This window comes from Podarcis pityusensis (genome assembly GCF_964106645.2).
Source record: "Podarcis pityusensis genome assembly, chromosome: 3".
Taxonomy (NCBI): domain Eukaryota; kingdom Metazoa; phylum Chordata; class Lepidosauria; order Squamata; family Lacertidae; genus Podarcis; species Podarcis pityusensis.
In genome coordinates this window covers 103,947,988-103,969,454 of record NC_138026.1, presented here as the reverse complement: position 1 = coordinate 103,969,454, position 21,467 = coordinate 103,947,988, and the positions used below count along the sequence as shown (strand labels likewise).

General features: G+C 41.8%; 1 protein-coding gene and 1 long non-coding RNA gene across 2 annotated transcripts; one reads left to right on the top strand and one right to left on the bottom strand.

Moving 5' to 3' along the window:
- The first annotated feature begins 510 nt into the window (after nucleotides 1-510).
- LOC308472972 lies at nucleotides 511-5,941 on the top strand. Its single transcript, XR_013983839.1, has 3 exons — nucleotides 511-547; nucleotides 1,956-2,132; nucleotides 5,885-5,941. It is a non-coding gene; the product is annotated as an uncharacterized lncRNA (long non-coding RNA).
- Nucleotides 5,942-10,963: 5,022 nt separating this feature from the next.
- Nucleotides 10,964-18,257, bottom strand: SOCS5 (suppressor of cytokine signaling 5; the record flags this gene model as incomplete). Its single annotated transcript, XM_080998168.1, has 1 exon — nucleotides 10,964-18,257. One exon carries the CDS (start codon nucleotides 18,255-18,257, stop codon nucleotides 16,659-16,661), a length of 1,599 nt encoding a protein of 532 aa, XP_080854294.1. The 3' UTR covers nucleotides 10,964-16,658.
- Nucleotides 18,258-21,467: the final 3,210 nt, after the last annotated feature.

The window sequence follows — 21,467 nt, the reverse complement described above, 5'->3', positions numbered from 1 at the left end:
GCGGGAGATGTGAGGAAGTCCAAAGAAAATGTGAAAATATGTTAAGATCAATGTTACATTGTTAATTATGTTTATCTTTATTGTAAAATTTAATAAATTGCTTTAAAAAAAAAAAAAAAAAGGAAAACAATAGAAATCACCTCCCATCAAATTAAACAAGGATTTGAAATGAATAATAATTCCAGTGATTCTGATTCTGATTACATATGGTTTAATAGTGACTTTCCTTTTAGGAGGCTACTGGATTTATGTATCACTACTAACACTACTACTGCTTGTCTCTCTAAGCTGTATGGGATGTGGTTTCCATTTTTGATATCACAAAGCTTTTCTTTTTTTATAGGGAGTTGTTTGTTTTCTCTGTTTTTTAATATGTATCTCCTTGGATATACAAAGCAAAGTGCAAATCAATGAAGATTTTTTTTTAAAAAGTCTATAAGGACTGTCTTTTTCAAAGATTATTATTTCCTATTCTTAAAAAAAAAAATCGGGGAAAAACAGATGGGTCATCAGTCTGTAAGAAGAGGAAACGGGCACTTCACATAAGGTTACCAGATTTTTTCCAATGAATCCGGGGACACTTTTCAACTTCAATTGATTTTGTATGTGGACTTATTTGTAAACCCAGGGACTGTCCCCGGGAAACGGGGACGTCTGGTAACCTTAACAGGAGGAGGGATGAGACCTGCTCATTGGGTAGAAACAAGATGCCTCTCCAAGACTAGCTTGTTCAAACAGTAAAGAGTATGTTTAGTGAAGTGTGTCTGCAAAATATTTATACCAAAATAGAAAAAGTGAGTTTGCAAAATAAACAGGAAAGCCAAGTCACCTGTCGTCAAAAGCCCATCCTGAAGTTTATCAGAGGATGCAGCCACACTAGCAAAAGTCTTTTGCAGGGAGATCTGATGTTCCAATGGAGCAGGTTGTGCTTTGGACCTCCCCTTTTTGCTGAACTACAACTCCCATCAGCCCTAGCAAGCATCTCGTTCTCTCCCTTAGTTCTTTGTGGGCAATCAGTTTGAAACATAGACATAAGGGGAAGTGGACCCTGGATGAGAAACCTGCCAAACTTCAGACAAATAGGCCAGCAGCTATTGTGCTAGGTGATTTTAACCCTGGTTAGTACAAAACTGGCGAAAGTCACATGTGAACCCATGGGAAGAACAACTTGGGTTTGTTCATTTCAACATCCCTGCCCCTAATTGCAGCAGTTGGAGTGGTGTCGGAAAGTAATTTGCAGCGATTAAGGAAGTTATACCTTGCTCTAACTATGCAAGATCCCTCCCGCCTCTCTGACCTCTAAGCATTTCCTCGGCCAATTGTGGTTTTGCTTCTTAAAGGGTCAAAGACAGCCATGCATTTTTGGGTAAATCTAAAGCCACAGAGCCACTCCAAAGTGCTAAAGTCCCTGATCTGCCTCAAGATGCCTTGCTAATGGCAAGATCTGGCTTAGAAAAGCAGGAACCTGCTCCGAATCACTCCAATTCGCCTTTGTAATTTGGGGCATGCACAGAGCTGATGGCACAGCCTCAGCTAATCCCAGATGCTCTGAGCTGCCTGTTACCTTTTGCAGCAAAGACAGCACCTCACGCACCTCCCCACCGCAGGAGGTTGGGCTAGATGATTCTTGGGAACACTTCCATCTCTACAATTCTATGAATTAAGATATTTGGTGCTTTTGTTACAGCAGGTTGCTCAGGTGTTCCAAAAGGAGCAACTTCAATTCAAGAGTTCAGCTCATCAGTGCCATTGATTTAAATGCTACCAACAAATCAAGAGACACATGCTGGACAAAGATAGCAGCAACTGTCTCCAGTAAATGGAAGATGAGATATAAACCACACAAAAATCTAGGGGAAATCATCCAAAAAAATAAAATAAAAATAAAAATACATGAGCCAATCATGTACTCCATTTTTATTTCCTCTGAGTACTTCATAATCTTTTTTTTATAGCTTTGTCAAACAACCAAGTTTCCAATGGATTTTTACCACCTCCAAAGTACTGTGGTGGCTCCAAACTGAATTCTTCTTGGAAACCCAGAGATTAAGATGAATCCAAAATACATCCACGGACAAATTTATGGTGGAACTGAACTGTTTTATTTCACATTTGAACCAGGCGAACCACAGGTGGGTTCCTACAGCATATAAAATCCTTTGGCTGCTTTGATTTCTGACATTGTGTTGTTATTTTTCTTTTCTTGTGTTGGATCATCTGGATTCTCCCTTTTCTCTAAAGTGCTATATAACGGCTGCATTTGGTGGTGTGTCATAGTTATGAAGAGGGAGCGTTTCTTTCATTTCATATTAGCTGTTCAACTTTTAAGAAGAAAAGCCATAAAAACGGTGCTTTTTTTTCTGGGGGGATGCATACCCCGAAACATTTTGTGAATCTTTGTACTTTTGTCCATTTACTGTATTTATTTCCCCCGATTTGAACTATAAAATGGTGATTTTCTTGAGACAAAATGAGAGTACCCACTAAACATTTTTAAAGAAAAAAAGCACTGCATAAAAATATATTTAGTTTTGAATAAAACAATGTAATGTGCTATGGTAAAAGTTTGGGTTTTTTCCATGTTCACTTCTACACTTCATGGAAATGTGGACTTCTGTGGTGTTACGTCACTCTGACCATGGAGCCATTATAGCTTGTAGCAGCTGAAAGCCTTATCCCCCAGCAGGCCTATTGGTTCAACCAGTTTTGTAAATCCCACCATTGCAATCAAAGAATCAGATGGTTGTAGGGACTCTGAAGGGACACGGGTGGCGCTGTGGGTTAAACCACAGAGCCTAGGACTTGCCGATCAGAAGGTCGGCGGTTCAAATCCCCGCGACGGGGTGAGCTCCCGTTGCTCAGTCCCAGCTCCTGCCAACCTAGCAGTTCGAAAGCACGTCAAAGTACAGGTAGATAAATAGGTACCGTATTTATCTCCAGCGGGAAGGTAAACAGCGTTTCCGTGCGCTGCTCTGGCTCGCCAGAAGCGGCTTAGTCATGCTGCCCACATGACCCAGAAGCTGTACGCTGGCTCCCTGGGCCAATAAAGCGAGATGAGCGCCGCAACCCGAGTCGGCCACGACTGGACCTAATGGTCAGGGGTCCCTTTACCTTTACGGACTCTGAAAGCTCATCCAACCCAATCTCCCCTGCCCACCACAGCTGAACTCACAAAAAGACATCAGTTAGCCCCTTTGTTTCTTTTACTGCAACAGACCGACATGCCTAGCCTTCTTGAAATTAATCCAAAGTAAAAACAGGAGAGCTGTCGGGTGTGGAAGAACAGCTCGACCCATTCCTCTGCCTTTCACAGCTCATCCAGAGGTCTGCAAAACCGGCACAGGAAGTTTCCCAACAGTGCAGAGATAAGCTGTAACCTTTGCAAACGAGTGCAAATCCCAGCGCGGCTAAAGGCAAATAAATGGAGAAAGGGTAGGGCGAGGGGGGACAGAGATTGGCAACACACTGTGCCTGCCCAGCTTGCTTTCTTGGCCCAATATTCCACATAGGGTCTGATACTGCATTTCCCACCAGTTGTTACTTCTGAATAGTTTCCCAAAGCAGCTCCATATACCCCACCCCCCATTAAAAGTAGCCGAAGCCTTATTTTAAAATGTAAATAGTCTCCAAGAAATGCCTGCACCTCCCTCGTGATCTTACCCTTTACCAAGCCTCTTGAACCTAATACAATCTGACCGGCTCTTTCAGACCCTCCAGACTTCAGTGTGGGCCTTTGTCATTCCTGCAAAAGAACCGATTCTCCATCCCATGGGCTTACTTGCCTCATCACTGCTGCCTGAACACAGTGACCTGGCAGAGACTTTTATAACTTGCCTCCCAGGGTTCCTGAGCAACGCTTTGCTAAATGAGAGTGCAGAAGCCTTACGGTATTCAAACATAAACATCTTGGAGGTCCCGGGCCACAGGGAAGTTAGGCTGGCCTCAACCAGAGCCAGGGCTTTTTCGGCTGTGGCTCTGATCTGGTGGAACGCTTTGCCACAAGAGACTAGGGCCCTGCGGGACTTGACAACTTTCCGCAGGGCCTGCAAGACAGAGCTGTTCCACCAGGCCTTTGGCCAAGGCGCAGCCTGACCCCCTCCTGGCAATCCTCTAGCCCAATGGTTGCCATTAATTTGATTTGAACTGATTTTAAAATGAATTGATTTTAGAATGCTGTATTATTTTACTGTTGTTAGCCGCTCTGAGCCCGGCTTTGGCTGGGGAGGGCGGGATATAAATAAATTATTATTATTATTATTATTATTATTATTATTATTATTATGGTGGGGAGTTCTCAGCCATCTAGGGAAAAGCTTGCCAAGTTCCTTGGAGAATGGTGTCAAGTGGGAAGAGAGGCTGAAAGCTGACAACCTGCACACTGTCCACTCGCTTACGGGACGTGTCAGGATTTGAACTCGGGTCATCCAGCTGCAAGCCTGCTGGGATGAAACTAGTCTCTTATAATCAGCACCCTATTTGGTTCAACTCAAATGCCTGTTTCTGCACTGTGAAAAATGTTATGCGGTGTCAGTGACCAGGGCAGAAACTGACCACTAAGGCACAAAAAGTCACCGTGCATCCTAAAGGTCAAAGTTTACTTTCTGATGATAGACATATCTCTCAGACCGGCTTAAAACAGCACATTATTTGCTTTCTATTAGGACGAGAATAAAGTTATTGCCAGACATTCAGTTTTAATCAACAGCAGGTTATTAGTCTCCCGAGGAAGTAGCTTGGAGTGGTTTGGCTTTCAAGGCAGACTTTGTACCCACCTCCCTAGAAAGCTCCTGGCTTGCAGCTCTGCTCAAGGAGGCTAACTGGAAATCTCAGTTTATTAGTTTGCATTTTAAGCACCAAGCACATTTTCAATGTTGACTCTCTGGAATAAGGCTCTTTTTTTAAAAAAAACTGCAGTTAAGTGTTTCCAGATGTATATTCATGTTCAGACTTTGAAGGAACACTGCAATCTTTGTCTAAGGCTGGGTTAGGGTGCGGGGGAGAGACCAAAGATGAAAGCTTCTTCTTTTTGAAATGAAGCATACTGAAAAACCAAACTACGTAGAGGCTACAAAAGCATGTGTAGCTTCGGCAGATGATCTCGCATGAAATGTGTAGATATTCTGGACTTCAGGGATGGGGAACCCCAAGCCTGCAAATTTCTCTGTCTGGCCTTCAGAATTATCTCCATGAAACATCTCCTTCCCAAGGCCACAACGTCACTGGCGCCTGCTTCAACCCCCGTGTTTTTGCCTTGCTGGAATGTGCTCTTTGTAGGAATGGATTTAGGCACAAGGAGAGGTTATACTGTTGTTATTTATCCCTCGTGAGTGAGATCGGCAGAATACCATACTTTGCAGCTTTAAACTTGGAAACTAAGACAAAGTTGGGTTAACCTTCTAGAAACAATAAACCAGGATGCTTTAAGGCAGACTGAATTTTCCCTGGTAGTACCTCCCCCCCCCCATAACAATCACAATCACATTGTTTTGTGAAGAAGTAAAAGTAATGCTTACTTACATAATCTAGGACTTGAAGCAGCCATTAGCAAAATGAGTTTATAACTACCTAAATTACAAAAGTAAAAAATCGAAGTTCAAATGGTTTTGCACGAGAAAGCTAAAAAGATCCAAGCCCGCATCTCCTTGCTTCTGCAAAGTGCATAATTCATGCCTCTCCCTAAATCGAGTCGACACTTCAGGCCACAGAAAGCAGAAGCGACAGATTTGTGCCATAGTGAATGTGCTGCAAAGCACATTACTCAGGAATATATTCCATAATTAAGGCCAACCCACCCACTGATTGCTAGCTAATCTTGACCTTGGGGTAAAATATGTATTCCTTCCCCAATTATGGTGAAAAGTGAGGATTTTTTTTTTTAAAGCAGCAGCTCCTGAGGGAGAAAAATGAAGGTGGAATATGCACCATTGCCAGAAAGACAGGAGGTATGTTGCAAATTATGATAGGTGTGTGTTGTTGTTGTTGTTTAGTCTTTTAGTCATGTCCGACTCTTCTTGACCCCATGGACCAGAGCACGCCAGGCACTCCTGTCTTCCACTGCCTCCCGCAGTTTGGTCAAACTCATGCTGGTAGCTTCGAGAACACTGTCCAACGATCTCATCCTCTGTTGTCCCCTTCTCCTTGTGCCCTCCATCTTTCCCAACATCAGGGTCTTTTCCAGGGGGTCTTCCCTTCTCATGAGATGGCAAAAGTATTGGAGCCTCAGCTTCAGGATCTGTCCTTCCAGTGAGCACTCAGGGCTGATTTCCTTCAGAATGGAGAGGTTTGATCTTCTTGCAGTCCATGGGACTCTCCAGAGTCTCCTCCAGCACCATAATTCAAAAGCATCAATTCTTCGGCGATCAGCCTTCTTTATGGTCCAGCTCTCACTATATATAATATCAAACTGAAGCACTTGCAGATAAACCAATCAGGAAGTGCACTAGAGAAGCTGATTGACCATTGTTATTGATGATGGCATAGACTTTTCGCTGCCTCTGCCTCCAACGAATAGAAAACCAGCCAATAATCAGGGAAACACAGTGGTCTCAAGTTCCTACTATCTTGTATACCTGCCTGCAGACTGAACGCCCACCTCCACTTGCAAGTGCATTTATGGAAAGGCTGAAGCATGGCATGGGGAAGAGTAGATAGAACATTTGTCTACTTCCCTCATCAATATGAGAATTCAGGGCCATACAGCAAAGCCGACTCTTAGGAGATTCGGGAGAAGTGTTTTTTTTTTTTACACAGCTCAAGGAAATGGCTCCCACAAGATGTAATGGTTGCTCCCAACTTGAGAAATAAGAGAAATTAATGGCTACATGCCACAACGCTTTGTGTTCTGTCTCAAGGGTCAAATGCCACTTGCCCTACTAGTACCAATTGGCAGCTGCTTCTGCCATGAACACAACAGCTCTCTCCCAGAAACTGGCATTCATGGCTAGCCAAGATCGATAGCCCTATTTTCCTCCATAAATATGCTCGGTCCCTTTTAAAGCCATCCCAGTCAGCTTGTGGCAAAGTTCAGTTGGCTTTGAAGCGGGGATTAGAGGAATTCACGGAAGAGGAATGGTGGGAGGATGTTACGTATTTTGTGGGTTTGTTTTTTGTTTTTACTGTAAAGTGCCCTGTGATCCTGAAATGTAAATTTAATAAATAATACCAGTTGCTGGAAACTGCAGGGAGCACCGTTGTCCTCGAGTCCTGCTTGTGGGCTTTTCCACAGGGATCTATGGGTGGCCACTGTGAGAACAGACAGGCCTTTGGCCTGATCTTGCAGTGCTATTCTTATGTTCATTTTCCAGCATCTTTTAAGTTGGCTCTACCAACTTGGCAGCCATGTACACCAGTCACCAGCTCTTCCATCATCTCGTACTGAGCAAAGCAGTTAATGCATCTGCTGCCCCATAGTTTATTTTTATGAGTAGGGCTCCTAATCGGTTGTTAATGATAAAGCAGGATATTATTTTTTCCTAGATCACTTTGGCAATCAAAGTAGGCCATCTACTAAAGTTAATTCTTCCAAACAGAAATAGCGGGCTCAATCAGTGCATCACCTCACACTTATTTTGCAATGAAATCCTTTGTATGTTCGCTGCAAAATAGTTTTATTGGGTTCAGTGGGGCTTTTTCATGATGAGGATTGCAGGCTCAGCTTAACTTAAAAGGGACAGCAACAGCAGCAGCTCTACCATTCAGAAAACCTGTTAGTAATAACTTGATTAATTTTCAGGAAATACGGCGTTTTACGATCAGATCCCAAATTTTTAAGGGCTAGAGATCACTTTGTTTTAAAACTTGTTATGCACCTTAATACATCCAGGCAACAAAAGTTGATTAAATGAACTTGTTAAAAATGACATGAAGTAAACAGAAAGATGCTGAACGAAAGGACCAGTTGCTTATTGTCAAGAAGTTCCTGCGTCCAGATGGAATCACTAAGTATCACCTACCAATTGTAAAGTTCAGCTGCAGCCGATGGTAGCGGTAGCAGAGCAAAATGCCCTCTCTACCCACAACCATGCGATTATCCAACTTTTAATTACCCTATTAAATAATACCGTGAACTCTCAAGCCACTTTGCTACTGTGTTAAGGTCTTCACACCAATGTAATCTTGGACAATGACTACAACGCGGTAAGAATTCTCTCTCCAAAGTTGTGTTTTGATATTTTTATTGTTTATACTGTACACAATAAAGTGGCTCTCTCTCTACCAGTGTCATTTTGGCATGAAACACTGCCAGAAAGGAGCGACTGAGAATGTGAGCCAAAAAGGCCTTAGCTTGAAGCTCACCTCAGTCACCAAATAATTAGGTGGCCTTGCCCACAATTCTACTATTCATGGAATGGAAATCTCCTCCCGCAAAATACTTCCCCATCCCAGAGCCTAGCTTCCATACTGTGCTAGTATAGTATACTGTCTCAGAGAGTGATGAACTAGGAATTAAGTTTGGAATCCATCTAACATCATGAACGTGGTAGTCTTTGGAAATCCCTCCATGCCATCCTTTCCCAAATCTGCACTACGGAAATAACACAATGTATGTGTGGTTTGAATAGACTTTTAAAAATGTGCTAGATGGAACTATGTATTCAAAAAGAAAGAGCAATGCAATCCATGATATTGCTTGGAGGCCAATGCCATGTCTGGCAAAAGTTTAGACTTAATACAAGCTGTAGCTATGAAATGGAGAAAGAGGAAAATGTCACCATTCAAAATTTACCTTTGACCAAAAGAAAAATAAATAAAGAAATACAGGAGCAATATAAAAACCACAATTACTGCATCTACCTGCACACTTGAATAAAGCATACTGGTAGTAAAATTGTCGTTGTGATAGAGGTTCAAACAACTTTAGTTATTTTCATTTATTTGTTTATTAGGAAATGAGTTTCAATGCATAAGTAGCTTATCAGAGCTGCTGACGATTTCATAACGACGTTATTGCCAGAACTTCACAATAGAACTGCATAGTCTGGGTGGGTGAGTGAGTGCATGTTCTGAAGTTTTGCTTTTATAGATAGGGAAAAAAATGCATTGTCCTTTAGCAATTATGCTTTCATAAGGCTAGCATTCCAATGCAACAGTGTAAAATCCCCTTTTCTGACATCATGTACAATAAAGATCACAGTTCATCCACAATAATGCACATCTTACACACCTCTAAACCAGCCTGAGATTGCAATTCCCATGTGGTAAAACTGTACCAATCTAGTTCAAACACCAGGCACGATGCTGTTAAAAACCCATCATGTTATAAACAGAGTTAAACTTGCATAAGCAGACTGGCAGAACTTCCTCCCTCCCTCCGATGGTAGCATCCCTCCCCCCAAAAAATTATTGATTGGGAGGGGACTACCAACAGGAAGAAGTGGGGCAGGGAAGTCAGCTTTTGCCAGACCTATTATCCATACTTAACTTATCTGAAGGAATGATGATTCCACACTTCTAGAGTAACATTAACTTTATAGGGGAAGGAATCAGATCTCTGCAGAAATGAAGGGGTTTCTATTAATCTGAGCCCAAATTCTTACCTGCAGCAAGAAGCCAAAGTAGGTCTGCATTTTTTAAAAAACACCATTGTGCATATTGTACATATTTATCAAAAAGAATCAACAGAATGTGACATTAGCCTCAAATTCTGTTTTGTTTTTTAAATACGGTATCTGCAGTTCAGTGAGACTTCCTACTTTATGGTATTCTTAAAGATTTCTCAGGAGTTAGGTCACACTTGTTTCTACCTCTTTCTGACACAGCACAGAGAGAGGGAGCAGCAAACCTCCTTCCAAAAATCCGAGGAAAAGTTTTGCTAATGGTTTATTGTTCCAGAAGGAACACATTCACCCTGGCCCCTAAGTTACTGGAGACTAAACAGTAATGCCCAATTTGTCCTGATTAACAAGGTGAGGTGTGATCTGCTTCAAGACCACAGAAGAAAACATTAACTGCTTGTAGGGAAAAAAGTGTACATAGCAGACCAAAACCAACTTTGAAGCACTGCATGTACAGAAGAGGCCTCGACTTTAGATTCCTTCTCACAAGATGGGACAGCCTTCTGAGCACTACCTTAATCGTTTTCTTGTTATTCAAAATTTACAGTGCAGCACCAGAAATAAAGTCAATCAAAACGCAACTGGGCTTGTATACAGCTAAGGCAGTGTTTCTCAAACTTTCTGGACACGGCCCCCCCCTTCTAAATCCCGACCTTTGAGTGCACACACACATCCCACAGCAAAGCAAATGCTATCTTTGCATACAGCTGCAACTGCTGAGCTCTCCTACTTTCCCCTACTAATGTCTGATTTCATGTGTCAATCAGGTTTCTCTCTCCAGAAAAAGCTGTCAGGTACCCACACAACTGATTTTCGGGTGCTTGTTAAAACTCTTTTGATTCACCAGGGCTTTTGGCACCATTTGAGATGTTTGGTGACATTATTTATTAATTTTATTGGCTGTTTGGACTTTTTTAGCTTTATATTCACCGTTTTATGTTTATTAAAGGTAAAGGGACCCCTGACTGTTAAGTCCAGTCGCGGACAACTCTGGGGTTGCGACGCTCATCTCGCTTTACTGGATGAGGGAGCCAGCGTTTGTACACAGACAGCTTCCGGGTCATGTGGCCAGCATGACTAAGCTGCTTCTGGCGAACCAGAGCAGCGCACGGAAACGTTGTTTACCTTCCTGCCAGAGCAATACCTATTTATCTACTTGCACTTGATGTGCTTTCAAACTGCTAGCTTGGCAGGAGCAGGGACTGAGCAACGGGAGCTCACCCTGTCGTGGGGATTCAAACCACCAACCTTCTGATCAGCAAGCCCTAGGCTCTGTGGTTTAGACCACAGCGCCACCCGCGTCCATTTTATTTATTATGACAGCTGTTTTTAAGTGTGACTGAAAGCTACCTGGAGGGGTGGGGAGAGTTGGAGATAGCAGAAAGGTGGTGCATGAGTATTTTCAATAAAATAAAATAAAAAGGATTTTTGGTCAGGGCACTGGTCCATTATTAGAGAACTAAACAAGGCATCTCAAGACTAACACATAAAAGTTAGCCAGCCAGGAAAGGAGGCAGAGCAGTTGCTATGGTCAGAAGCATTCCTATGTTTCCAATCTCTCTGTAGCTTCCAGAGTTTGCATGACAGTTTTGGCAGCAGCTGAGATGCTAAAACCTGTTACCTGGAAGAAGACCTGTCTGTTGCTCTGCATTCTGCAGGATCCTCCCCCCTCCATGAAATATGCCCTCCCACCACCAGGGGGCCCTCTCCCCACAGTTTGTGAGCCACTGGGCTAAGCACAAGAAGGGTACTGCAGCAAGTAAAATAGCAACAAATTCCTACAAAAATTAAGTGCAATTATTTCCACTGAATGTAAATGACACTTTTAACATGTTTCTTGTAGTACAAAAACCAAGTCCCTGATTTGAATCGTTTTGAAGGAATTCACACTAAACACACATTCACCAACAGGGGAAAAAACCCAACCATTGTAGAATTTAACATAAATTGACGGAGCGTGAAAAAGCAGGGAAAGTACACTTGGGCACAATTTCATGCTGGTTACTTTTTTTCCATTTTAATGTAAGCAGCTAGTTTTAGCGCAGTTCATAAACCAAAAGTTTGCATATTCAGTAATACAGACCCACACACAAACCCAACAGTTATAACATGCTTACATTTAACATTAGTGAAAAGTACTTACATGTTCAGAGCAAAAAGAAATTCCACATTGGAAATCTGACATTTGAAAACACATTTGATACAATTAATGCAAAGCTGGATAATCCTAAATGCCCGGAAACTTCAAATTTGATGCTGGCTCCTATACATTTATGTGTTCTCCTCAGCCCTAGCCTAATGAGAGTTTTCCAAACTAGCCCATTTAAAGTGCTCTCTGGGAGTCTAAATAAACTCCTTTCAATAGCTTTCTGGTGTATATGGATCTTCTGGTGTTGAAGTAGACAGACTTTGGACAATTCTGTATATTGAGACTACACTGCATTAAAAAAATTATGAGTAACTGCTGCTAAATTATATACATTTTCATGATCTCTGGCATTGCATATTATACCCAAATAGCTTATGCTGAAGATACTTTGGTTCAATTGTTTTAGTTTAGATTATAAGCAGCAACATGTTCCTTCAACCTCTTTGGTAAAAAGAATCTGGCCAGGTTCAGACACTTACAAGCAGCAATCCTTGTGAGCTACACAACTTTCGCCAATATCTAAAATACAGTGGGCACTCGACATGTGAATCTTATCTATGCAGAGGCCTGATGCACGCTTTCTTTCCTCTCTGTTCTTCTCTGAAAGAAAAATTACACAAAATAGGATACCAGGCAAATGTTTCTATATGGATTACTTGTCTCGCAGGTGGACAATACTGAAAAATTAACTCAATTTACAGTGCAATCCTATATATGATCCCTCAAAAGTAAAACTCACCAAGTTCTGTTGGACTCCCAGGAAGGACATTAGAGGATTGTAGCCTAGCCATCTACCATAAAAGATGTCTGGAACAGTATTTCAAAACCTTTTTTTAACCACTGATTCTGTAGCATCTATTCAATCCATTCCTTGCAAACTCATTAGTGCAAAAATAAAAATGCAATTGTTTTGCCAGGCACTGAGGAAGGGTATAAATAATGCCCTTTACCACTGCCACACATGGCAAATAGCTAACCAATTATATCCAGAAACATCACCTGATCTTAGGTCCACTTCAAAAAATGACAAGCTATTATGTCAAACTTCAAATATAATGCACAATAACTTATGACTCTTTTATATAATAAAAGAAAGCAAAAAAAAAAAAAAAAATGAATTGCATTTCATTCCAAGGTGCCAAAAAGCCTTTGAATGAATGCATCTTGTGAATAATCTATATTTAGCTTAAGAAATGTATGGACAAACACAAGTGTAACAGGCAAAACCTGTGTTTGTGTACATGAGATGATGTACACTTAGTGTTTATACTTCTTACCTAGAAGGGTTTTCCATATATAATTGCCTTTTTGAAGTGGCCAGATACTGCAGACCCACTATTCTATGGTTTTGCAATGAAAACCAAAGGCCACTTCAAGCATTACATTGTTGTTTTTAAGATACGCACCTTCGATAGAAGCACACATCGAAAAATGAAATGTGTGGGTGTAAAAAGCACACCCCATTCAGATCCACACTAGAGAGCTGGGATTTGCACCAGTTGTCAAGCGTATCCCATGGAAAACCCACAGTTGCCTCCGTGCAATGTGTGAAATGGCCCCAAATGCTTGGAAACATCTGTATTTGGGTGCTCTAGAGAATTTCATTTATGCTTAAATTTGGTGACATGTCAAGTAATCATTCAATTGTACATTTGTGCAAGCTAAACTAAACGTAAGATAAAGCTTTTTTTTATAAAAAAAGGTTAACTGCTACAAGAGAAGCTCTGCAAATATAAAAGAGCAAATATACAAGTATAACACTGAAAATACTGTACTTTATTAGCACAAAAAGCTGTAACAAGGCACAGCAAGCGGAGGAAAAACACACATTGATAAACTGGTTAGTGTTGGCATACAAGTATAACTCTTCTTGTATACGCAGCTTTGAAGTTTTCCTACCTCACAGTCACTGTCAACTGGTTAAGAACCTAGGGAGCACTAGTCATTGGTACAAGATACACAAGCAAAAAACAAGGGACTCTGTACTCCAACACAAATTTTAGTGCAAACACAACTAGGACAAAACAGGTTATGTTCTGTCCACAAAGGGGGGGGGGGGGGAGAACCAGAAGCAAAAGAGCAAGTTTCAAAAGTTTTTTGCTCAAGGAGAACACAATCTACAACTTACCAAAAGAAGGTGCTACACCATTCACAAATACAACAGTACCTATATGAAGCCTGAAACTTTACGTATGATGCGTTGAGTAGGGTGGAGGGAAAGAAGCAGAACAGAACATTATCTTTTCTGGATCAGCTTTTAAGTCATAACTAAGCTAGATGGCCATTAGTTTTTAGCAGACAGTTAAAAATACTGTTTTGAACCATTCAAAAATCAGTTAATGCAAAGCTCCAATTACTACTTGTCAGGTTTCTTATAGCTGAGTCAAGTTCATCATCACGACTTACCAGCAGCGGTTGACTTAAACTGCAATCCTACGTATGCTTATCTAGGAGTTTAGTCCCAATGAATTTAATAAATCTTACTTCTGTGAAGGCTTGCAGCGTTAGACAGAAGTTACTAAACACTGTGTATACTAAACTTTCCTTTTTTTAACTAGGGCTGCAATGCTTAAGACAACTGACTACAAGCCATCTGATTAAGGTGACCCCGATTAACTGTATAGCAGATTTTTAGAAAATGTGCAAGTTTTAAGCACTTCAACAAACTGTGCAACATCTTAGAAGAGGAACTCATCCTTCTGAGTCATATTGTAGGATTTTTGGGGGAGGGGTGTTGCCAACTGGGTGCCTGAGACGGCCTTCACTGGTGCCTCCAGGCTGCCCTTACCCACAACTCTTTCTTTCTTTCACAGGACTCTAGCCATCCTAGAAAAGAAGTTATGAAGCAGAAGGTGCAGGTGCTCTTCTAAGCAACCGACGTGAAATGAACCAGCCCGGCTGCTCCCACCTGACAGTGTTTTTAATCAATGAGTGTAGTCAGAGCAGTGCCTGATAAATGAGTTGTTTGGGCAGCAGGCAAAGGGTCCCAAAGAGGTGCCGTTTCCTGGTTCCTGCACTTTTCCTGTTACTGTCTTGTTTCCTAGTCCCTGGAAGGTTTGCAGCTACATTTACTTTGCTGCCTGCCAGCCACATAGAGCAGTTGACAGGCTGCTACTTGAGAGGCTTTTAAAAATACGTTTGGAGTAGGGGAAGCAGCCCAAGAATTAATAGTTTTGCTGCCTGCTGGCCACGTGAAACAGTCTGCGGATAGTTGCTTAAGAAACTTTTTGAAAATATGGGGTGGGGGGAGCAAGATGGCAAGCCTCCCATTGTTGCCATAATTGTTTGCTGCCTGCCGGCATGTGGATCACACAGCTGCTTGAGAGAAGCCTCTGTTGAACTCAGGGAGGGGGTAAGGATATGGCAACCCTTTTTCTCCCTGCTATCCCTGCTACATGCCCTACAGCAAGGATTGTCCCAAAGTTGTTTGAAGGGGGGAGCCCAGTACAGAGACATCATAATGGTGGTGGTAATAATAATGATGCTAAGAATTTTCCTGGTTGTTTCCAAGTTGCTACATTCTTGAGGGGTGGGGTAATGCAGAGGCATCATTATTATCAACATCACCATCCTCACCACATTATTCCTGATTGTTTCCAAGTTGTTGTTTTTGGGGGAGGGAGTCATTTCAGAGGCATCAGTGTTATCACTTTCCCCCCCTGCCTGGCCCACAGGGATTGCTCCCAGGTTGTCTGGAGAGAAGAGGGCTTAGTGCAAAGGCAGAAAAATCATTATCGTCGTTTCCTCATACACCCCTAGTTTTGAGATGCTTGTAGATGAGTCAGCCTTAAAATCACACTACTCTGCAACAGTATTGTTCAACTACTTCTCTGGCGAGTCCTTTCTGTATTTTCTGTGTTTTTCTATTATTTTCTTCTCCATAAAGATAGGGAAAAATACTTATGAGTCAGCTTTATGTCTTTTTATCTCTGATTACGCAGATATATATATTTAAAACCTGAACTGATTTTCCCATATTCGAACTATTATATGTTCCCATTTCTTTTCTTTTTCTTCTCTTTTGAAGGTGGCAGCCATTATGTGTTAGGCTACACCCCCGGTGGCAGCCATTTTCTAACTGGTACCCTTGGTATCTTCTCAAAATTCAGAATGTGCCCCCAGATCCAAAAAGGTTGGTGACCACTGCTATAAGAGATGCCTCTTTCAAGGTATCACAGCAGGCACATGTAAGCATCATTATAAAATAAAGCATGTGTTTCCTTTTCCTGCATATGATTACTATTTTAGTGATATGCAAATTTATGCAAACTTAGTTGGCTGATTAATCTATTAGCACTCAAACAATCATACACTAAAGTATACTTAATTGGGATACAGCCCTTTTAAAAACCAGAGTTTGGTGCCGAGTAGATGCATATAAGTGCTCATTAATGTATGTGATCAATTCTTAGAAGTGCTAGGTGACAGCAGTTTCCCTAGTTGCTCATGATTTTTCATTTTAGAATAGCTTTAATGCGAAAATTGTCATGGGGAAAAACTGAACTTTAAAATGTACTAAGAAAGCAACTACACTGGAACACAACTGCTGGTGTTCAAATGTTCAAAAATGGAAAAAAAGTCAGCAACTCACTTTGTTCTGACTCCTGAAATTGAATGGAACTTAGAAAATACTCAATGGCTGCTTTGCATAATAACTATAGGAATTGTGGAAAGAAAATAGTGTATTTCAGAACCAGACAATTATAATCTGCAAGCCCGCATTTAAAAATGTGTGAATTTGTGTTCAACATATTGTTTCAAGAGATATTCACAACTAAGCTTGATTAATAGCAGGCAGCATCTGAACACACTCAGAAACACATTAAGCTTAAAGTACCATATTGCAAAAGAAGATGAAGAAGCAGCTGAACACTGATGTGCTAACCACAGTTATACTGTATTTGCACAAAAAAGCACATATTTCTAGTGAGCTTACTGGGGACTCTGAACTCTGTTCACTTTGCCTTTATTGGTTCCCGCTCCAACCATCGCACTCGGACCTTTTGCTTATAGTGATATTCCTTGAGAAAGTCCTGCAACATTGATGGCAAAGGGAGACAATCAATCCCATCATACGAAGTGTACCTACAGATTACTGCCCGGCAGATATATTGCAAGCTGAAAGGGAAAGTTCTGTTTAGGGAGACTGTAAGCAAAGGTTCAAAAAACATGCAAGAACTAGGATCTTTGTAGTGTTCTAGAAGCCCTGTAACAGTGGAGGAGTGAAACACGCAGGGGTCATGAGCATCAAAACTAAAGTTGTGGTTCCATTGTTCAATGCGTGCATGTAGAGACCGGTTGTAACGGCGGAAGCTCACAGAGAAGAGGTAGTCTTCTTGAGCAGAATCCCTGAGCAAGAAAGTGCCTTCGGGTTTTCCTTCCAGAAGTGCTTCTGCTTCGTAGCGGTCCATCACTCCCCAGTAACAAGGATTGCCAGTAATTTGCAGTAAGTCTGGGACAAGGCAGTGTATATAATCAATCTGAGTATGTACTTTCCAAGCTCCTTGTCTGCTGGTGTGGCTATGGCTCTCTCCAGATACCTGGCGCTGCTTCTGCCTACGTGACTGCAAGCAGAGAGTAGTCGTGTCTTCCTCCAGGTCGCAACTTCCCTGTGGCGTTGAACTACCGTCTCCAGTCAGCTCAGACATGCCAGGGGCCAACTTTGGTCCCAGTTTATATAGCGGGTTAACTTGTGCAGTAGCTTCAAAGGTATGTATCTGAGCATTGGGAGGAGGGTCAACCCCTTCTTCAATACTGAGCCTTCGTCTTTCTCTGAGCCTGTCCTCTTCATCTTCTGTAGAAGCCACGGAAGGATCAAATGCATCAAAGAGAGTTGAGTGGGGGCTCACTGGGGCTGTGTGCTGCTTAATTAGATGCCATTTTTGAGCCAGATCTGACCCAGGAGGGAAAGGACATTTCTCTAGCATTAGTTCAGAGAGATGGATCTTCCTTTTGTTAGAAAAGAGAGGTTTGGATGGTTTGCAGTACGTTCTCATAGGAAAACACAAGCCAACAGTATCCTGAAGTCTTTGTCGCAGAGAGCGACTCCCAATGGTCCTGCTTGAGACACTGTCCGTGTCATGAACAGAGCTCACGCCGTATCTTCTCTCTCTCCTTTGCAAGCGAGAACGGCCAAATCTTTTATCACTATCCAAAGAGCTCTGGGTTTTTGTAGAGCAGGAATGTTTCTTTTTCCCACCCCATGGTGCATGCCTTGAGTAGGAATCTCTTCGTGCAAGTCTAGCTCCTGTGCCAACACCCAAGTCACTCTCCCTCTCAATGCTTATTTCCACAATTTGTGGGATTTCTGCGGCACAGTTTTGATTTTTCCTTGCAGAGCTTCTTGAAGGGTTTAGACTCAGTTGTAAAGAAACGTCTCGTAAAGGGCTGCTGGGTTGTTGCGCAGCTGGATCAGGAACAAACACACTTTTATCTCTAACAGAAGAACAATTAGAGTTTACATCTACATTTTCACTTCTGTTTCCACCTTCAGAGTTGAAGAGATTCTGGCATCTGTACTTGAAGCTGTTCCACATCTTCCCAACTTTACCCATGGATTAGGTTACCTAAATTTCAAACACAGGAAGACAATATTTTAGTCAAGTCACCTGCTGAATAGAGACTCAAAATGAGCTTCTGAACACTTATTAAGACAACTCATTAACAAAATGAGAAGCTAAGGGGGAATGCTTATATTTTTATTGCTCCCCCTTATATACCCCAATGGAGCCCTCATGGTAGCTTACAATAAAACAAATTGTTTAAATACTCTACACCCAAAATATTTAGGATTTTCTATTTATAAGGAACATTTCAGTTTTTATGATATTCTATGCAATGGAGTGCAGAGGTTTCAGTTATAATTTTAGAAATAGGATAGGCTTTGGACAGGTGTGTGTATAAGGTTGAAACTGAGGAAGAAACATTAGTGTTACCCTTTCCTTATTAAAATATTCATTTCATAGGCCTTCTTTTCTGCAAATAGATAGAACTACTACAAAATGTAGGATAACATGCATGCTCATATAACCTCCATGGTGATGTTATTCAGCTACTGTTCCCAATTAAACTGAGCATTCATATTCATTTAGATTTCCCATCTTTAGTAAAGGATAAAGTTATAGAACAAGAGATTTTGGATCATCTGTGACTAGCACTTTTTAAAATTCAGCTTACTAGCTTTTTAGGTGTTCGCTAGCAGAAAGTTTCATACTAATGTACCACAAAAAAATATGTTTTAAAAAATGATAGTCTTTCTGCAACACTGGACTTTTGAGTAGAAAATATCAAAGCTAGGAGAATGCGATGGCAGAGCTAAAAACAACAGGATCCATAATATTCTTGAAAGTATTAGCAAACTCTGCGAAAAGATTCCTGTCAATCTGCAAGTACACTGAAGCAACAATTCTGAACGATGACCCACAAAGCAGTTGGTGATCTGAGTTGGCTGATCATTTGAGCTGGCTGCCTGCTTCTCCCCCAGCTGCTGCTCAACATCAAAATACTACTAAATATACATCCCTTTTCTAAGATTAGTTTTCCAGGTAAGCAATTTTTGTAGTTGCCATTAAAATGATATAACATTGTAATACAGCAGATTTTGTTCTCAACCCACTACACCATCAGGTTGTCCCATGCTTAACACTGTTATTTGACAGATGCTCATCTAGTATCTGTTTATAGTCACTTTATGCATTAGAGCAGTAGCGGGGAGCTTTCAGCCTAATTAGGCCCAGCAGGCATCCTAATTTGGGCCACAATCCTATTTTCCCTAAGTCACATCCATCAACCCCACATGACATCATATATGTAAAGATAAAGACACGGGTGGTGCAAAGGAACCACGGGGAGCCTGAAAATGTGCTCCCAACTGCTCCTTGGCAAGCAAGTCTTGTATTTGGTACTTTTTAGATCTGCCACCAAATGCAAACCCCTTTTGGGTGGCATTGGTTCCACTCGGAAGCCCCCAATCAGAGCCATGTTGAAAGGGGGACTTGAAGTCAGTACTAATCGCAGGCTGATCACTAGTGACTTCATGTCCCACTGTGATTGGCTACACTCCAGGGTTCCTGATCAGAAACTCTTGAGTGCAGCCAAGCCTTGCCAAAAATGGAGCTTGAAGGACAGTGCTGATCAGCTGTAACTTCCAAGCACCGCTTTTATTGGCTGGGACCTTCCTTTGCAAAGCTGCTTGAATGAAAGCTGCACTGCAAAGGTAAAATTGATCACCTGGTGCCTTGCCAGTCCTGGGATTCCTGCTCCCTGTCTTGCTGGACTTCTCCCACCCAGCCTGAGAGGGTGGGGCCCTGAATGACTCCAGTCACAAAAGCTGAGGCTGCTGAACAGACTCTTGGTTTGGGGTATTGCTTGGGGACTTGTGTCACTGTTATGGGTATTAATTCTTTGTATCTTTATTTTCAGATCTTTTATGATTTATGTGAAAATTGCCTGGTTGTGTACTTTTTGATGTGTTTTATTTATAAATGACTTTTGTTGTGTTTGTGATTATGTAAATCTTTTCATGTTGTAAGCAGCCTTGAGCATTGTTATAACTATGGAAAGGCAGCATACACAAAATGATGGTGGCAGTGGTGGTGATGTCAGGGAATTCACATGTAGGCAGCCCTGCCAACATGTCAAAGTTGCTTACAGAAGGTGGAGGAGCACAGTGTGTCAGCCAGATATCTGCATCAGTGTATCATGCATGCCATTTTTGTATGGTTGGGGCCCACAAAACACAAATTAACCGGGGAGCCACATTGGATGGGCAGATGGCACAAACTTGCTGCTGCTTTGACAGGGTTTTCTATCTACCCCAATACTTGCTCTTAAAATGAAAACTAGAGCTGAACGTTTCTAATTTCTGCAACTGTAAATTGTGATCAACCTTCCATTAAGGTATTGGCTGAGCAGGCAGCTTCCCCCTAGCAACAGGGCTATTTCAAAGACAAACTCTTTATTGAGTCAGTCTAATCAATACCATTGTGTGATTCACCATTCATCCTCCCTCCCCAGCACTTAGTCAGTTTCTCCTTGTTACTTGTGAGTAGTGCATATGTTGTCATTTATTAGATGCCTGTTCCCTAAAATGTCTCCAAGCAACTTAAATTTAAAACATAATTATAAATACATTAAACTATTTAAAAAGTATATGATAGATTAAGATTATCATACAAACACCTAGAATACATACACAGACGTACAAAAATGGTTCCCCACTACAACCACGTTAGACAGCACACTAAGAGCAGTTATTTGATGACTGAGATAATGATGGCTGCAAAGTGAACATAGATTTCCCAAGTTCACAGAATTCGGCCCAATAAGAAAACACAGGAAGAAAATGGATACTATGGGTTCAGCTTAGAAGCAATGAATTTGAAATACCGTATTTTTCGCCCTATAGGGTGCACCGGCTCATAGGGTGCACCTAGTTTTTTGGGGGGGAAATAACGGGGGGGGGGAATTATTTTTTCCCCCCCAGGCGCGGGGCTGGGGCGGGGGAAGCCCGAGCTTCCCCCGACCCTAGCCCCAAGAACAGGCTGCTATCCGCAAGCCTAGGGAGCCCGGCGGGAATTCCCACCGGGCTCCCAGGGCTTGCAGATAGCTTCCTGAAGCCCGCATTCGCCCCATAGGACGCACACACATTTCCCCTTCATTTTTGGAGGGGGAAAAGTGCGTCCTATAGGGTGAAAAATACGGTAAATGTGAAACTGTAAAGGTGTAATATACTTTGACAAAGCACGGCTTGAAAAGAGACATTG